At 42.6% G+C, this 19,811-nt stretch overlaps 1 protein-coding gene across 4 annotated transcripts in view; it reads right to left on the reverse strand.

The window, feature by feature from the left end:
• The window catches only part of LOC144781980 (homeobox protein meis3), a 123,020-nt gene that overhangs the window by 74,608 nt on the left and 28,601 nt on the right, over positions 1-19,811 (reverse strand). For all 4 annotated transcript variants that reach the window (XM_078661079.1, XM_078661078.1, XM_078661081.1 and 1 more), the window contains exons 3-6: positions 18,397-18,544; positions 16,966-17,016; positions 12,898-12,948; positions 6,302-6,451 (exon numbers count right to left, since the gene is read on the reverse strand). In XM_078661079.1, coding sequence (XP_078517205.1) covers positions 6,302-6,451; positions 12,898-12,948; positions 16,966-17,016; positions 18,397-18,544 — 400 coding nt within the window. The remainder of the gene's footprint in view (positions 1-6,301; positions 6,452-12,897; positions 12,949-16,965; positions 17,017-18,396; positions 18,545-19,811) is intronic.

A 19,811-nucleotide genomic window follows, 5' to 3' on the forward strand; every position in this document is an offset into this window, starting at 1 on the left:
AACCTCCAACATACCATTTTTTACCTCCTCCAACACTCTGACATGCCACTGTACATGCACTCTTCCACCCTTAAACATACCATTCTTTACCCTTCCACATACTCTGACATGCCCTCTACTCTGTGACTTATCCTTCCCTGTGTCTACTTCACCCTCTCCTAGGTCTTGCTACATCTCCACTTTTCCACTTGCGACCACAGGACGACCTTCAACATATAGGCCATATTTTCTCTAATGATCAAAACAATAGCGTGAGTTTTATAGAGCGATCCATGCTGCGTTTGGTTGATCCCCGCATCCAGCACGCCCCCATCAATATCTCGTTTCTTTCCGACATAGCCTCCATATTCCCTCTTTTCTCACCTTTCTCTCTGGATGTATGACATTACAACGCATGCTTTTACATCGCATGCTTTTACAACGCGGTTTTTACAACGCATGCCATTACAACGCATAGTGCTTTGGGGCACTGGATAGTGAATAGTTTAATTTACTATTCCAACTCCAGTCCCCGTGGATAGTAGGGAAGGTGTTGGACAGTAAATTAAACCTATTCCCTATCGTAGAGCGCCCCCAGCGCAATGCGTTGTAATGGTTTGCACTGTAAAAGTTGCGATGTAACAGCACTGCGTGGTAAAAGTTGCGTTGTAAAGGATGTTTCCCTTCTCTCTGCCATACACTTCCATCATTTCCATCTGCCCCTTTTTACTTTAACATACTACACCTCATGCATCCCATTTAATGTACTCCTTCATTTTACTTCCTTCCTCGCTGTTGCACCTGCTTTCCACCTCCTTTTGTGCAGCATGCCATTCGATGAAACTTCGTTCAACTCTAATTTCTCCCAAAAAGACTGTTCCATATATCACCTCATTTACTTTTTTTTTATTCTCCTTCCCCACTCTCGTTACTTTTATTTTGCTCTTTTAGCAGATTTTTTTTCCTCAAATTTTTCATTCTTTTCTTTACAGTCCATTTTTCACATTGTCCTTCCTTATGTTTTAAATTCTTTCTTTTGATGTAGTCTGTTTCTCATTATCCCCATTTTGATCCTTGTGTATTGGTTTTTAAATATGTTTAATATTTATTAGGAGCCTTTGACAGCAGAGCTAACCTTGAGGATGTTTAAACTATACAGAATCAGGACTCAGGCACCACACCCAACCCTCAGTTTACTCAGACCTTGCCAATCTAATCTTAGGAATTTTGTGGGCCCCGGGCAAGACATTTTGGGGCCCTTTTAGAGAACTCGTTTCAATTGTTATAGCCACTTCCTGCTAATTCAAGCCCACGCAATGCCAAACAATACTAAATTATATGTTAAACTTTAACAGGGCCACACAAAAACAGCTACAATATGTCTTGCACATGAACCCCATAATCCTTTAGATGACACTTGGTAGAGAGACAGAGTCAGCTCAGATAGGGAGAGTGGCTTACCTATCAAAATGAATAGACAGAGATCAAACAGAGAGAAAGTTAACGTTCTGTGGGGCCCCTTTGGCAGTGGTGGCCCTGGGCAATTGCACATTTTGCCCATGCCTCTAGACTTTGCTGGCTTTAAACCCACTCAGCAGAACTGTCTCTTGGTGTATATAGGTTGGACAGTCGTAGGCCTCACACAGCTTCACTGCACCCTGGGAAACAGAGACTGTGTAGGATCAGGTATCACACAACAGACTTATTCTTTGGGAAACATATAGATTGCATTATGCTTAGACCTCACAAATCCGTGCTAACCATTAGGATGCAAGCTTCGGTCACACCCAGCAAACCCATCCTTTAGGTCACTCTTATCTTACTAATTCTGGCCATAATCAACAGATTTACCCTTAGGGTCACCCAGATCTTCTATGCAGAGGCCTGAGGCAGCTGAACCCCAGGCTTAGGGATTTCACAATATGTTAAAAACACGTAAATATAACAGACTTTCATAGCAGGCATCAGTGCTTGCTGTGAGGTTACACGCGTCTTATAGGCTGAGGCCGAAGTCAATAGTACTGGTTCTGAGGCAACAAATACTTCACCATCTCCCACCCTTGTCAGCAGTTCTCATTATGAGGTTAGACAGATCTTATAGGATCACCCCATGATCAGCAATACTTTCGCAGAGATTACACCGATAGTCTCAGGCTATGTCAGGAGTTCTCACTCTAAGTTTACATAGATCTCACAGGATTGAATCACAGTAACAGGAAGTGTTCACTCCACGGTCTCACAGGTCTTACAAGTTCAGTCCATATTCAGCTGTACTAAATCTGAGGTCACAGCAATGATACACGCTCAGGCCATAATGAGCAGTTCTCACTCTGTGGTCACACAGATCTTACAGGCTCTGGCCATAGTCAGCTGTATTCACTCAGGTCACACAGGTCTTACAGGCTCAAGCCTTAGTCAGTCGTGCTCATTCTGTGGTCACACAGATCTTACAGGCCCAGGCCATAGTCAGCCATGCTCATTCTGTGGTCACCCAGATCTTACAGGCTCAGGCCGTAGTCAGCCATTGTCACTCTGAGGTCACACAGATCTTACAGGCTCAGGCCATGGTCTGCTGTACTCGCTCTGAGGTCACACAGAACTTACAGGCTCAGGCCGTAGTCAGCCATACTCACTCTGAGGCCACACAGATCTTACAGGCTCAGGCCATGGTCAGCTGTACTCACTCTGATGTCACACAGATCTGACAGACTCAGGCCGTAGTCAGCTGTACTCACTCTGAGGTCGCACAGATCTTACAGGCTCAAGCCATAGTCAGCGTACTCTATGTGAGTTTACTTAGATCTTACAGGCCAGGCATTGCACAGGAGAGCCAACTTCCAAGTGAATCGAGCGCTGAGAATTATGTGGTCTCTCCCTTCAGTGTCACGGTTACTGAGGGAAGGAGCCTGAGCGAGCTGATCACTCTCTCTCTATCTCACGAACATTACTATTATAAGTTGACTTTTCCCCCAGAACACTGATCTGCAAATTGAAGAAGGCCAACACAAATAATCTTATTTAAAAATCCATTGTCCTTAAGGATGTCATCTCCCGGAAAGGCTTATCAGATTCATTCATGATTCTCTGCCAGAGCCAGGTATTGGCAGCCACGGCCGAGGCCGCAAGAGCTCAGAGGTCAGAATCTTTACAGTTTCTCAGCTCTTCATCTTCTTCATCTTCTATTTCCTAATTGCTAATCGCTGTCATTTAAGAGAGCACGAGAGCAGAGAGCGCCACAGCAGGGCGATGGAGGGCAGGATTAAAGCAAAAGCATCCTTTCCATGGCCTCCTAGCTGGATTCCACTTGAGACTGTGCCCTCCAGAACAGACATCACTTTCTGTCATACAGGACAGACATCGCTGTGCTGCATGCATTATACACCACTGCTCTGTCCTGCAGAGCACCTGTCCCCATTGTATCCCACAGCAGAGACAGCACCATGTTGTCCTAGTACACAAACATCACCATTCTGTACCTACAGCACAGACATTTCCATTCTTTCCTACAGTACAGGAAGAAGTGTTCTACCCACAAGAGACAGCACTACACCATGCAACGGAACAGACATCCTCCTTGGATGTATGACGTTACAACACATACTTTTACAACGCCTACCTTTACATCGCAAGTTTTACAACGCATACCATTACAACGCATAATGCTTTTGGGCGCTGGATAGTGAATAGTTTAATTTACTATTCCAACTCCAGTCCCCGTGGATAGTAGGGAAGGTGTTGGATAGTACATTAAACCTATTCCCTATCCTAGAGCGCCCCCAAGCGCTATGCGTTGTAATAGTTTGCGTTGTAAAATTTCGTTGTAATGGTAGTTTGTTGTAAAAGTTTAGTTGTAAAGGTTGTTCACCAACCTCCTTCAACCACAAAGTACAGACATTATTGTTTTTCCCGCATCAGATACTGGTAGCCGATCTCACAGAACAGACACCAACATTCCAGCCTACAGCACAAATATCGCCATTCTTTCCTGCAGTACAAGAATGATTATTCTACCCACAAGAGACACCACTACATCATTCCACAGTACAGACATCCCCATTCGGCACCACAGTACAGACACCATTGTTTTTCCCACATCAGACACTGCTAGCCGATCTCACAGAACAGACACCGACATTCAAGCCTACAGCCCTGACTTTTTCACCATTCTTCCCTGCAGCACAAGTATAATTGTTCAACGCACAACAGACAGAACTACACCACTCCAGAGAACAGACCTCCTCATTTAACCACAAAGTACCGAAATCCTTGTTCTTAACACATCAGACACCTCTAGCATATTTCACACAACAGACACCGACATTCTATCCAACAGCACAGATATCACCATTCATTCTGTCCTAAAACACAGGAATCATTATTCTACCCCTAGCCGATCTCACGGAACATATAACCTCAATCTATCCTGCCAAACAGACATAATTTTGCTACCCACTATAGGCTATCCTACCTTGTAGACATCTATGATCGACCCTGCAGCAGACATCAATAGTTAATGCCCTAAAACATATATAATCATCACATTAGACAGCATGGTTCTACTCGCAGCAGACACCACTAGTGAGTCTTGACGTAAAGGCAGCGCTATCATGCCCTACAGAACCACACCAGTGCAGACCCCAATGTTCAGCCCTAGAGAAGGCATTGCCTGCATATTGTACATATTGTACAGGGAGAGGTGTGGCGCAGCAGCCAGAGCTGCTGAATCCAGAGCGCAGGGTTCACGGTTCGATCGCCTCCGGCAGCTCAGCTCAGCATCATGAGCCCGATTCACAAAAGTAATCTGAGACACAATCCTAAACTTACTACTTTTGGTATTCACAGAAGGCATACTTTTACTACTACTAAACTGAGACAAAAGCCTAACTTTACGACTTTTTTCGGTATTCACAAAAGGCATTTAGTAGTAGTAAAGTTATAAATCCTAACTTTACTACTACTAAATGCCTTTTGTGAATACCAAAAGTAGTACGTTTAGGATTTGGTCTCAGATTAGTTCTTTGAATCTGCCCCTCTATGACTCAGGGCAATAGCTCACTTAATCTCCCCGACAGCCCCTAGCGCCTTGAAACCTAAAAGGGTGATATGTTCACAATTTACAAATATGGATTATTATTATTACATGAAATACATCACTGTTGTGCCTCACAGAAGACATCACTGTGCAGTCCCAGAGCACATATATCATGTTTCTGTTTTACAGCACAGCCATTGCTGCTCTAACCGACGTCACAGTTGTATCAGACAGCAGACGACACCAGTCTGAGCTACAGATCAGACATCATCATTTTAATCCACAGCAGAAATCACTTTAGAAACCTGAAGCAGTCACCAGTGTGCCATTGCGCAGACATTATATATCTATCCTCCAGCACCCATGCTGTTTCCTTGTACAGCACAAATACAGATACTCTATGCAGATGCCGTGGGAATTATGGGATTCAGCAGCTGAGGCATGTGCATGGATTTCCCTCACTTGCAGAATAATCCTGCAGCATAATTTGCAGATTAAAAACAAAAATGTGTTTCTAGTTCAAACAGATCTAAAGTGACTCAGAAAAAAGTTTTTAAAAAATGTATGGCACACAATTGTCAGTCCCTCAGCAAAGTGTAACTGGTCACTCTTCCGTTGTTTTAGTGCTACACATAGTTGTTAAACTGTACAAGCGAAATGAAAACTTTACCCGGGCACTACTAATCTATGACAAAAGGCAAAGTAGTGAAATAATACAACAACAGAAGGTGCTCTGCGTTATGCCGCATAATGCGTTTTTTATTGCTGTGTAATTTTGCCAACCATGCCACTTACTTTAGACTTTCAATGCCAGATGATTCAAGTGGCCCTGACTATACTACAGCACAAACACTGGCACCCACTTCTATGGCTCAGACACGTGTACAATGTGCAGTGGAACATACATTGGACTTTTTAACATAGCAAGCACATACACATTAATGCTATAATTCTGCATACAGCATTGTATTCTACCCCACATTCAGTGCAGGCGCCATTACACTAGGCTACTGTACAGACAATGCCTCTCTATCATACAGTAGTGATTTAATACATGCAAAGACAGCATCGTTTGCTTTAGGAGTCTAAAATACTCCTGAAATAAGTTATTCCCATTTCTCTCCCTAAAGGATCTTCTATTGACAGTATATTTACTATTCCTAGTGAATCCACCTCTGATAGCCAAGCAATAATTAATTATCAGGAGACATAATTAAAATAAACAATGCCAATGCAGAATAACTGACGGTAGAGTGGCCATGGTGGTAAACAAGGGAAATAGCCCCTTACCTGGTCTGAGAGACTAGTGCAGGAGCCTGTGAAATCCTCCAGGTCAGACTTGGATCCGCCGTCCCGGTCGTCAATCACCAGATCGATTGGCATCTTTCCCTTTAAGCACGTGATGTAGCGATGGCAGAAGTTATCGCACAAGTCGTGAACCTGTAGAAGCCGACGTGAAGCCAGAGATGATGGGGGAAGAAGATGTGGGAACGACAGCAGAAGAAGGGGGTGCGAAGGAAAGAAAGATGATGATGGTGCAAGACAGGAGGAAGTTTAGGAAGGAATGGAAGGAATAATGATGGAAGGAAGGATAATAGGAGGAAAGAGGGCAAGGAAAAGAGGTGGAGAAGCAGGAACAAACGAATAGAGGAAGGGACATGGGGGAGGAAGAGAGTAATGAAGGAAGGAGGTTGGATTGAGTGAGCATGCAAAGCAGAAAAGAAGAGGATGCGGAAGGACAGAGGAAGAGATAATGTGATTAAGGAAGAGCAAGAAAATAAAAAAATAACAGAGAGAAGGGAGCGGAGGTAAATGAAATGAAGAATAAAAGGAGCGAATGAGAAATGTTCAGCAAGAAAGAAAGATTTCAAAGAACAAGAAAACAAATTAAAATATATTCTGAGTAGTTCTGCTTCATGCGCACTGTAGCGTCACTGTGGTCTGCTAACGATTTTATGCAGCAGCATTGCAAACGTAAAGCACACCGTGGCAAGTGGTACAGGAATGGTTGTTTTTCAACTCTCTCAACCTCCTACTGATTGATCTTTTACATCTCCCCAGTCATTCAAACCATCTCTCTACTAAACATCTGTTGTAATCTGGAATTTCGAGTCACAGTAAATATCAAAAACCAAAATATCGAGGAGTCAGGTAAAAAGAGAGGTATATATTTACTATTCTTATCTCCACAGCTACGTACCTTGAAGACATATATATCATCAGGGCACATATATGTGGAGTTAGGTATAGAAAATCTATTCACACGTACGTGTCGACATTTGGTTCTCAATATTCTGGCAGGGCCGGCCTAAGGCATGTGCAAGCTGTGCACCTGCACAGGGCTGCCAAACCCCAGGGGCCGCCACGCCAATATATATCCTTAGATACATATTTGCGTGGCGGCCCCTGGCAGGGATTTGGCGGCCTCGGGCCCCCTACCTGCACTCCCTGCTCAGGGCCTCCGTGAGCCAAGAGCCGGCCCTGATTCTGGTCACAACATTGTAACCACTAGGTATTCCTTCTGCGAAGTTCAATGATTATGATTTAAGATCAGAGGGAATCATATAAATACCATAATTATGCACTTAGAGGAGTAGTATAATATATTGATAGCACTACTTTTGGGGCTTTGCGTAGGGATATCAAACAAAAGCCTTGCATTCACTGACAACATTTACATTAAAGAATGTTATGGTTAAATCTCAGGATTAAAAATCTCTCAAATTGGCCAGTTAGGGTCACCGCCAAACCCATAACACTCCCATTGAGCAACCACTAAGCAAATAGGCATATATTTGGGATATTCCAAGGTGGGGTTATGGCATAACCAGAAGTAATTAACTACTAAATGTTAAGGCTTAGATTTAACCATACATTTCTAAAATGTATTAACACTCACACTCGTTAATGTAATAAAGAAAGAACAGATTTTTTTCAATAATCGTGTCTGTACCACTCTCGATAACCAGGCTGTCAGACCCTGTACTACTTTCAGCTTTAAATTGCACATCCATAATCGGGAGGCATCACATGACTAAATCTGAATCCCCCTTTTGAGGTTGAGACAGGTCAAATAGCCCTTGACACAACCATTTTACCGACCCGTCATTTGATCAATATGCATAAAACTTTCCAAGAACAAACTTGGATACATTGTTACTTTAATAGGCACGGTTTCAGCGATAAAACTAAAGCTACGCAAAATACGTTTCTATTTCCTGTGTCGTGCCGGCCGGCGCCTGCTTGTACCTTTAAGTCCGGCATTCACTTCCGGGTGGAGCTTTATCGGGCGCTCTGTCAGGCTCGGCAGGACGGTGTACCTGTGATGAGGGGTGCGTTTCTCACGGCCTCGATAGCCCCTCCCTGCGCCTCTTATGCCTTTCTTCTCACAAACTATGTAACAGTATCAATCCGCGAGCCTTTCTTCTCGCCTAGAGCCCCCAAATTAACAAAGAGAACCCCCTCCCGCCTTCGCCTCCAGGCCCTCTCTCCCACACACATAACTACCCCATACTGCTGTCAGTAATCACTTTGAGTCCCAGCAGGCAGATGGCGGGAATCAAAGGGTTAATTACCACATTAACAAGGGGATTATCTGGTTAAAAACCGCCTGGGCTGTTGTTGCCATAATAGGCTGATTACCTTATCAAACCAGGGGAGATTCTAAAGGGAAGTCCTTTTGTGGGGCCCCCTCAAAGCCCCCCCAAAGCCAGGCACTGCCGTGGAGACAGATATGCCCTAGCTTTGAGCCAAGCAGCAGATCTACCTGGTAAAGGCCGGGCAATAAAACTGCAAGTTGATGAAGAAAGATGGGTGTAGTGATGCCACTCGACAAAGTTGCCCTTCAATCCGGTGTTCCCCTCTTAAATATTTCCATTTTTTGGGAGATAAAACCCACGTTGGAGACTGGTCCTTCCAGGGCTCGCAGTATTTGATCTTAAGATAGCCCGATGGGTTAATCCCCCTCCTGCTGAGGTCTCAGTTAAACATAAGGGTCATGAGTTCGGATCCCAGCAGGATCAAGCCAGCCTTTAATCTTTATGAGATCAATGAGTATCATTGTGTTTGGGTAATAATCTGTTATTTACATGACTCCAACCCTGCAAGCCTGAGGCTGAAAGCAGTATGTACGTACTACATAAATGTTTGAAAATGTCTTCCAATGAAGGCTCTGGTTATGTGTTCATAATGCGCACACTTTCTGAGGGACAATCATAAAAAGGTGTTTTGGATTTGGTTTTATACATCTATTTTAAGCATTTCTTATTTACTTTTTTACTCTGGTTTTTTTATGATGACACTTCATTATGTAATCAATGGAAAGTGCATCTCCCTTACTGGATTTTTTAAATTTATTTCCCTTGTCTCCATTCTCAGCATAATTTGAGGAAACAAAAATCTGATGTCACTGGCAAGCAGGGACGGGGCGGAGTCAACAACTCAAATGACCTATGGATTGATACCCACAGACTCTCGAAAGAGCACCCTCAGTCCTGCATAGCGCAGGCATCTATTCAATTTGGGTATTCAATGGGTTCAAGGCAGGGAGAGAGCAGGGCAACTTTTCCTTCTCTCTCTTAGGCACAGGGGTATGGTTTCCATTGGTGCAGCAGGTGCAATGGCACCGAGGCCCAGAGGCCTGAGAGGCCCACTGAACGCTGATTATTGCTGGATTTCTTACTTCAAGCAGCAGCCAGAGGGGGCATTTCCTCCCTTTCACTGGAGCTCATGACACACTGACTACCCTACTACCTGCGCTGGGATAGTAGTGGCACTTCAACTACCCTTTCCTGGGTGGTGAAAGAGTGTGGGGGAATCTGTCTGTGAATCAAGATATTTCCTCTTTGACTGGGACATCTTAATGGTGGTAGGTCTAGGGTTGAGTACGTTCGACCCTACATGCAGCAGTACATGCCTACAGTGCATCAGTACTACAACTATTCAAACACCTGTCATGCTGGGAGAACTTGCCTCTGAGATTATCACCCAATGATGGATATTGGTTAATAGTTGGCCAGTAGATCATCTTTAAGTCTTGCAACCAAGGTCTAGTTAAGTGCTCCACAGACCACCCATTCTAAAATCATCGGTTTTACCATCATTACATCCCGTGGACCAAATGTGTCTTAAAGGGGCAATAATGGACACATGTCTAAGCCTGGGCAGGGAATTCCACTCCGTTCGCAGAGTTTGCAGAGTTTTTCACACTCCGCAGAGCTCGTGGAGTTCTGAAAAACTCCACTCCGCTGAGTGGTTTGCTCACTTGCGCTTGCCAACGGTCAGTTGACGAGGGCCAACGAGGTATATTCAATGCTAGACCACTTCCCAGTGAGATTTCTCAACGCGGGTGGTCACGGATGGTCGCTTCCGCTCACGTTAAGAAACCTTCGGTTCACATTGAGGAAGCTGTTGCTCGTGTAGAACTTCTACGCGAATGGCAGAAAGAAGCAGCGCCCTCTTGCACTATGTGAGATGCCATTTGTGATGATTTTACAGCATGGGACAAACACCCAGCACTAAAAATCTGTGCGATCGGTACATGGTAACCCACTCAGCTGCTCATGGAACTCCGCGTAGCATGGGCGAGTTTTTTTTGTCACTCTCTGTGAACTCCACCCAGGCTTACACATGTCCACATCACTTTGTGGTCTAGTTAGCTGAAATAGTGAGCCAGAGGGGAAGAAGAATTTTACAAACTGTTAAGGAGATTGAAGTTCTAATGCAAACAATCCTCTTTGCAAAGAATTGCAGGAACACACGAGACCTCTTAGTAAATGGGTAAGTAATAATACTACTATCAACCTGACGGAACCAGGTTGCTTTCCTTACTGACGACCTATGTAAGAAAATTATTTTTCAGGTCAATCCTCAAGGGCACACATATTTATTTGTACTGGGAACAGGCTACATGTTCCTCTGTTGATATGCCCTTGGAGCTACCTGGTTGACTTTATACGTTCTTACCCCAATGCTACACCTTCCAAGAAAGACTTGTCAAAGTAGGCCAGCAGGATTTATGATCACTCACAATTTCGACTGCAGTCAGATATAGCATTATCATGGTCCGTGGGGAGAAAATGAAGCTGCAACCAACCTCATATGTCTCATACTTATGACACTGAACCCACTGAGCTTTATAACTGCATCATAAGCTCTTGTATTATCCCAAAACAAATTATGATATGCCGATAGGAGAAATTATTAAGGCATTGCAGACAGAGATTAGTTCCATGCATTGCTATGAATATAATGAAATTAAATGAAAAATTGCACTTGTATAGCGCGTAACTACCCGGAGGCCTCGCAGCACTATAAGATGGGCCATGGCCGAACAGAGAGAATCTTACAGACCCCAGGATTCCCAAAGGATAGTTTGCCTACACATTGGCATCTCTGAGCACACTATTCCAGCAATACATGCATGGACACCTTTAATAACCCATAAGCGTGACTTCGTGACTTGGAGGCATTTGCAGCAGGGTGAAGTACAGAGTCTGAGTCTCATTCATGGCACACACAACACATGCTCATCTATTTCACACAAAGGTCAATATAAAGCTCCTAAATATATAGATACATAAATAAATACCTATATATACACAAATACATACATGTACAAATACATACATACACACATAAATAAACCAATACTGGGATTGGTACATTTAAAACACTAGGCTCAAAAGCAAAACTCAACTAACCACCATACTATGTGTCAGCACATTGCCACAGCAATGGAGCTCTTGTGGCTGGGTCAAATCCCCCCTACAGGTGCATCTATCATAGGAAGGGGTGACAAAAATTCAAATATATTTCCTTCAAAACTTCATGTTTTCTTTGTGTTTAAGTTTTGCATCTTTGTGAAGTTCACTAATATTCGAATTAAGAAAATCAAACAACGGGGGAAAGACTCTGCTAACAGAAGTTTTGCTGTGGAAAATCCTACAAAAACACTTTTAGATGGAAGAAGTTTTACATAAAAAAAATCTCCCCAGAATCTTTTTGTTGTTGTTGCAGAAAGCTTTAACCACTTGTAAAGTTTAAGAGCTTGTAAATGTTGCAAACAAAATGAAGTTTGTTGCCCAGCTTTCCAGACGAACTGTGGAACTTCACTGAAACCTTAGGTGCATCACTTTCACAGCATCCCCATGGCTTGCACACCATAGGATTGCAGTATACAATGATGGTAGAGCAGCCACCAAGCTTCATGTTGTCAGAACACCATATTGTTATCAGGTCTGTTACACCACTTAGTTCAATGGAAACAGATCCAGTCTACAACTCCCAGAAGACATTAGATTGTCAGTGGAAAGCCAAAGGGTGGAAACATGTTGTTCACTCACCCAGACATCCACAGTGTCAACCCAAAAATCTAGGGCCTTAAACTGTTTTCCTAAATATACATGCAGAGTTCTCAATTTAGGACCTATAATTGCATTTGAAGAACATAAAAGTGTGCAGAGACTGAGAGCAAAAGAGAAAGGGTGGAATTGCTAATGAAGTGTTTTGTTGCCACATTGATCCATTTCAAAGCAGTCTTTACTTTGGAGCTTTGGTTGTATATGGAGGAAAGTAACAGGGAGCTCTGTTGTTCTTCAGGCAATCCACCCCTTCTTCCCTCCGCTTCCCTAGTAAAATTAAGAAAATAACCCACAAAGCCCTTTTAGGACTGGTTAAATTACCCTAACATACGTTTCATGCAAAATGACTCTAAATATTTGTGGTTTGAGGTTTTTTTTGGCACTTCCACTAAATTCGCATTTAATAGGAAAGGTTAAGCTCTGCGCTCCCCTGTCTAATATTTGGATAACTTCAGTTCGGGGAAGAATATAATTGAAATACAAAGAATCCATGTCCTTGTATAAACACATATTGGCCATATTTACCTTTTCCAACTCCAAGAGATGAAACCTCAGCACCTGGATTGCTTGGATCATCTGGAAAAAAAAGAAGAAGATAAACATTTATAAAATGTCGAAGTTGTGGAGCAGAGCGTGTGAAGGGCTGATACCTGCTTATGAGAAACCCGCCGAGAGTATGCAAATAAATAGTCTTTAGAAGAGAATTGATCTAGCAACATGAATTAGCCCTGATGAAAAGGTGGCTTCATCTCCCCTCCTCCCCACCATGTTGCACTTCCAAGAACAACAGTATTACCTAAAAACCTCTTCCGAAACCATTTCCTTAAGACAAAATACAGAATGTCAAACTACTAGAGATTTTTAAAACAATCTTTTGCAGAATATATAGCAAAAGAAGACCGTGTATGGAAACTCATATTACTTTATTTTAATAATATTCAAAATTCACCCAAATAAATCCAGATGATCTTTTAAAGCAGAATGTAATTTGTTTAATATATTTATACACACATGCACGCGCACACACAGGCGCGCGCACACACACATATATACATATACTTACACACACACAAACAAATATTCAGAACCATGTAGTGTACCACTGATAATTGAACCAAGATATCTATTCTATGGAATACCTCCACAAATATTTGGCGGTTAAAACAATTACACTGATAATAACAAAGCTGACATATTGTGCTTTATAGTCATAAGACTTTAGATACTGTCATACGTTTAAGCCTGGCAGTAGTCAGTGGAGCCAAAAAGGAGGTCTGGAAGGAGTGGGTGTTCCCTTACCTCCTTCTGTATCAGGTATGTAGACTCCTGGCCATTGGGCTCTCTCCTCCCCACACCCCACATGTGCTGCTTCTCCAATATTTGGTGTAGCAATGAGATTTTTACCAAAGCCTACCTCCTCAAAAAGGTAAATAGTCATCGAAATGCTGTTCCATCTTTTGTATACAGTTCAAAATATTAGGCAATCCAGATGTAAACAGAATTCAACATAGAAGCATTTAAAAAAAAGTTTTCATGTCTCTGTTGTTTATAACTTTATTTGTTTCTGCTTTATTATTGCAGATTACTTGCAATGTACAAAGTTATGATATTTTTTCTGAAATGTGTTTTTTCCACACAGAAATTTACAGAGATATTATTACCAAAATAATTAAAACTTGGAACCGCAAAGCATAGGAGTTTTCAAAAATGCTCAGAAAACTCATTAACGGCATATAATTCCCTCTATAGCACTTGGTTTACATGCATTGCGTGTCTGTAGGGAAATAAGCTTTTAGATGTTTCTACAACTCCTTTCAGGTGATAAGTCTACCACGATAGATAAGGCATAATGTTGTGTTGATTAACAGATGTGTACCTTCTAATTACCCTAAAATGACTCAGGCGTCACAACCTTACAGACATGGAGAAATGTATTCATGGAATCTTATAATATAGAATCAGTTTCAAAATTCTTTACAAGCCTTGATATATATAAGTTATAATTTGGGCACTTATTTTGAAGACAGGATATAATATTTCTGTAATTTTACCAGAATCAGGCAAAAATAACAGTCCTCTCAATAAAGGCATTTTTTTGTGCTCACGCACCCTGTGTTTGTGCTAGGTGCATGTCGACAAGGATTTGGCAAATGCACTGTTGAACACAGGAGACACTCAGTATATAAAATCCCATGAAGTGGCATGAAGAGAAATGTATAGGCAAGGATGCCCAACATAGGCCCAGGAATTCTGCATTCATGCCACATAACCATCTATTAGATAGCAGAATAATGCGCAGCATAAGGACTAAGAACATATTGACAGCAACTATATAAATTAAGTGCTTTAACGCCTCGACAGGGGTAGGAAGCTCTGTATAAATACAATTTACAATTGCAGTTTGCACCATTAACATTGATGGTATGTAAATGTATCTTAAGAGGTATTTTGAAAATCTGGAATGGTTGTTGCCCTCCTGAACCTACGTTGGACACTTCGGCCATAGGGCATCTGTGGATGTACAGAAATCAGCTCACTTTCTGCAAACATTTCAAACGTTGTTTGTGGCAGAGTTTGCTTTGGCTGCGCTAATATATATATATATATATATATATATATATATATATATTAGCGCAGCGTTTGTGGATATATATATATATATATATATATATATATATATATATATATATATATATATATATATATATATATATATATATATATATATATATATATATATATCCCCCTACACCTCCGTCAGGTCCCCACACTGCTCCAGGTCAGGAAGGACCTCAAGATCTGGCTCTTCGGATGACCCCAGTACTCAACGGAGCTGCCCTCCCCTTTCCTCCCAGCGCCTTGAGACCCTCGCGGGTGAGTAGCTGCACTTTACCAACCCCGATTGATTGATTGATTGATTGATTATTATATACAGCATGACGTGATTTGCACCCAATCCCCAACATGCATTTGTTTTCTCAAATATAGGGCAAGAGTCCTGGAATTGAAATCAGATCAAACACTGACAATAGACACAATAAATATATTTAAAAGAAAAACAGCACCAGATAACTCCTCTGGCACGGGGTGCTGTTTTGTAAGGGGTCACAGTGGAGGCGTTCATGTTTTGTTAGATGGTGATGGCGTACAGCTCGCGTGGCACTGCACTGCACTGCTTTTCATGGAGGATGAGGGGGGATATTATTCCCATACTGATGTTTCCAATCAGTGAAAAAATGTATAGACAGCAGTTTATGTCTGCTCGGAAAGTGGAAAAAAAAGGGGCCATCTCGGCCGATTCCAAGGAATTTGCAAACTTTACAGTTGTACCCAGAACATTCCTAAATCCCGAACACTTTTTCTCATGTTAAAAAGGTCACCTCTTTGGGGGTTCCTTGCAGGCTTTGTCGGGGCCTTAAAACATAATTGAAGGCAAACCCAGGGAACGGCACATGGAGAACTTTAAACCCCCCTTGGACACAACACTAGGAAACCCCTAAAACACTGAACACTTTCCCATGGTTTTACAGGTAATATGTTGTGAATTATGGCTTGCTGGACACTACTCAGCATTAACCGCAGCTAAACCCCACTGCAAAAGGCAAGCTGAGTCCTACAATTATGGGCCGAGTTAATGAAGGCAAGGGCAATTAACAACAGTTAATGCCTGAAAATTCGGTGACCAGTAAGGCTAATAATATTTCCTTTCCACTAATGGGACCCAGGCCATTTGTCATGTGTGATGTATGTCCCGGCTTTTTTCTCTCTCACTGAACATAGAATGCAGGCAACTGTAGTTAGTACCGTCATTTTAATAAATACATTGAGAATTTGTAAAGCGCTGCAAATCACCTGTGAGGGTCTCAAGGCGCTGGATTGTAGGCACAGGGAGATGAAGTGATTTGCCAAGAATCACAGGATGTTGACGCCAACCCCGAGAATAAAACTTGGTTCCCACCAGCATTGAATTCTGCAATGCAGGCCATAACGCCACATCTACTCTGATTTGAAAAGCACGGCTCTGCATTCCATACATGGTGCTAAGCTGTGTTGATTCCTACAAGTAGGTGGCTGTTTCTTTGTAGGTGCCAGCTGTTGACACATCAATCAAACCATCCAAAGCCAATCCTGGCTTTTAACCCAACAGCACTTTGCATTCTGGGACTTAAGGCTTCATGTCTTCCATTAAAAGTGTGAGCCCGAAAGTGTCAGAATTGAAAAAGTACTGTTGTCTAGGAAGGCAATACTGACTGAAGGTGTCCAGTATTACAAAGGACTATGTGGCACCCATTAGTCTAGTAAGACAGCGGTTTCATTTCCGGCCAAATGCAAGAAGGTAGAACATAGATAACTGCCTAAGGAACCCATGCTGCCATCGACGTTATGAACACGCCCTAGGCATTCATTTGACATCCCGATGCATGCTGGGAGGTGTAGTCCTGGTTCAAAGTAGATGATCAGTTGAACTTAAGTTGACAATGGTTTGTTGAAGGAACACAGGACTGGAATGTAGTGTTGCAGGTGACATGGAGTAATCTGCTAACCTTAGCGTCTGCTATATACTGTGGAAAGGTTTGGATAACAGTTACTCACCAAATTATCCAGCTCTGGATTGGAGGAAAATAAAGGTTTTTCTGTCCTGACCTAGAAGCAAATACACAGAGAGAGACGTCAAATGCATAGCATAGCAGCAGTATGAACGTAATGACCTTTGACCCTCATGTTCCCAGCAACCTAACTGGTGGAAAATAAGTCATCCAAGACCACCTCTTCTCAGTTTTTGAATGCCATTTTTTAACTTAAACCTTACATTTTGTGCTTGTGCAGACCTTCCCATCCGCCTCACCAGTTTAATTTTCCATCTGCGTCAAACGCAAGCCAGCCCACTTTAAAACGTTGTATTAATATAATTATAGCAACAGAGAAAAAGCTTTCTCTTATGACTGGCTCTGGAAAGCCCCTGAGTGCGATTCGATTCGGAGAGAAGGCCGCTCTCTCAGCCACAAAGCATAAATCTATACATCTGCAGGACATGCAGGCTTCAGTTATCAACAGGAACACCTCCCCGGGGACCGGCATAACACTCCGATAATGGCTTATCAATGGCTGATTACAGATATTGATTATGGTTCTTGGCCCCTTTTCGGTTTGAGAGGAGGAACAGAAGAGAGCATGCTTAATGGAAAGCTTGTGGCGGGGGAGGGGTTTCAACTGGACCCAGAGTGCCTGCTTCTTGGCGCTAAGGCGAGGCCCCCGGTCCAACATTATTCACCAATGCTCCCTGACATGAATGTGGACTTCACAATAAATGGCTATGGGTGGTGGAAGTGAGTTCACACACCCATTGAGCCTTGGTGACATCATAGGGCTGACCCATTAGCACACTCATAGCTTACAACAGTCTTTTATTTGTTGCTAAAGAGCTAGAAAAAGGAAATGGAGTGAAAATTACTTAATGAACAGTCTCTTAGGGTCCTATTTACATTATCTCCCTGCCACTACTTTTGTAGGCCCTCAGGCCAGGTCTAGGAAAGACCTTCCCAAGAGTGCCATTGGGCAAGTCAAGAGCAGGAGATGCTACCAGTCGCTGTCCCAAATTGACACCCATGCTTTTAGTGAGAGTCCACCTTACCTGTTCTTTCCTTCCGTGTGTTCCTTAAATTGTGTAGGTCTCTCACTTAACTCTTCTGGGCATTATAAGGTGACATCCACAATCTCACTCTGACCTCCACTTGCATTGGAGGTCTCGGCCGGGATCAACCTGTCCGTGCATTGCCTGCTCTCAGATCACCCGCATTGGCTGCCTCCCATTGTTTAAGTAAGACCTCAACTTAAACACCATGAAACCCCTCCACTATGCTGCTCCATACAGGAGGTCTAATTTGAGAGCACTGGTAACTCACTGTAGATGCGCAAAACTCTGACTTTTAGAGGCCATTGATATTATCCTCGAAAGCCCCCTCTGTAGTACTTATTCAACAGTTACTTGAGGACCCCAACCTTGATCCCCCCCATTGCACTGACCTGCTTTGCAAAGACTGCTATGTCCTCGTTGAAGGAGTCTGAGGAGCACACGTCTCCCCCAGGGTAGGATCCTGAGTTGTCCCGAGGGGAGCATGTCGCCAGTTCACACTTCTCGAAGACCAGGGCCAACAAGGGGAAGAGCGGGTGCCTGCCACAGAAAAAGCATCCAGTTAGGTCAATCACAGAGACCTGAAGAAGGCACAGATGATAAACACGACACAGAAACAGCTGCACACATGGATCTTGAAGTGTGGAGCTGCCTACTGCACAGAACAGATATAAACATGGACTAGACTAACAGCAGTAAACAGGAGTAAAAGTATAATAGGTATTGGATCTTTCTCTTTCCGTAGAGTGCATTGCATGGAAACCAACCTTATTCTGGCTTGAGAATGAAGACACAGGGCTCCCGGGATACTTATGGATTTAATCAAACTGACCCAGTAAACAATGGCACAAAAAGACAATCGCTCAAACAGCATTTGCTCTTTTTATTCCCGCAGTTAATACAACCTAATGGAGACCTAAAATGGGGAATAACACATTGCACCCATCCCACGTGTAGTATTATCGGTTGTGTTGTAAATTGCATGGCAAACACCGGCCGGTGGGATTGGGCATGAGCAAATAAAGGAGTGCAATTCGTGCTACTAGTAAGCACTGGTGTAAAAACGGGTGCAAAAAACATTTGAGCCCAATTTTATGCAAGCACATACGTGTAAATGACCCTGTTAGCCTTGCATGTGAGATGTTCTTAGCTACTCATTTCAAAAAGTCTATTACTGTTCCATTTTCACAAAATTCTAAAGGGAATCCATGTCACGGCTTCCCTTCAGGCTAATATGCTAACACCCAAGACAAAATTCTCTGAGCAGCCTGGCAACAACTTCCTATATGAATCAGATCTTTAAGCCAATGAGTTCATATAATATTGATTGGTCAAAGAATTGCTTTGCCAAAGAGCCCAACTTTTTGAGAGTAAGACACAAGGAGGAGCTTGCGTTCCCCTAATCACCAGCCTTCACTATTAATGCGCCAAAGACATTTCACTTATTATCCTGATGCCCTTCACCAATTGCTCGTAGCCTGTGGTCCAAGGACACCTAGGGGTCCACAAGGCCTACACAGGGTGTCCACAACTGCTTAACAAAATAAAATAATACATTAGAATTTAGAAAATATATAAAAATAAAAAAGTAAAATTAAAAATGTGAAAACCTTTTCTATATTTGACTGTGAATTAAAAAAACGATTCCAATATTTGATCATTAGTTTGGTGTATACCTGGTAATATATTTTTGCGTATTATTTTGAGGTTCAAATCATAGAAATTGCTTAGGTGGGGGAGGGGGGGCACTGGCTTCCAATACTGAGTCCACGAAAGTCAAAAGGTTAAAAACCGATGCTCTAAAAAG

The sequence above is a fragment of the Lissotriton helveticus genome, chromosome 9 (genome assembly GCF_964261635.1).
Source record: "Lissotriton helveticus chromosome 9, aLisHel1.1, whole genome shotgun sequence".
NCBI classification, from domain to species: domain Eukaryota; kingdom Metazoa; phylum Chordata; class Amphibia; order Caudata; family Salamandridae; genus Lissotriton; species Lissotriton helveticus.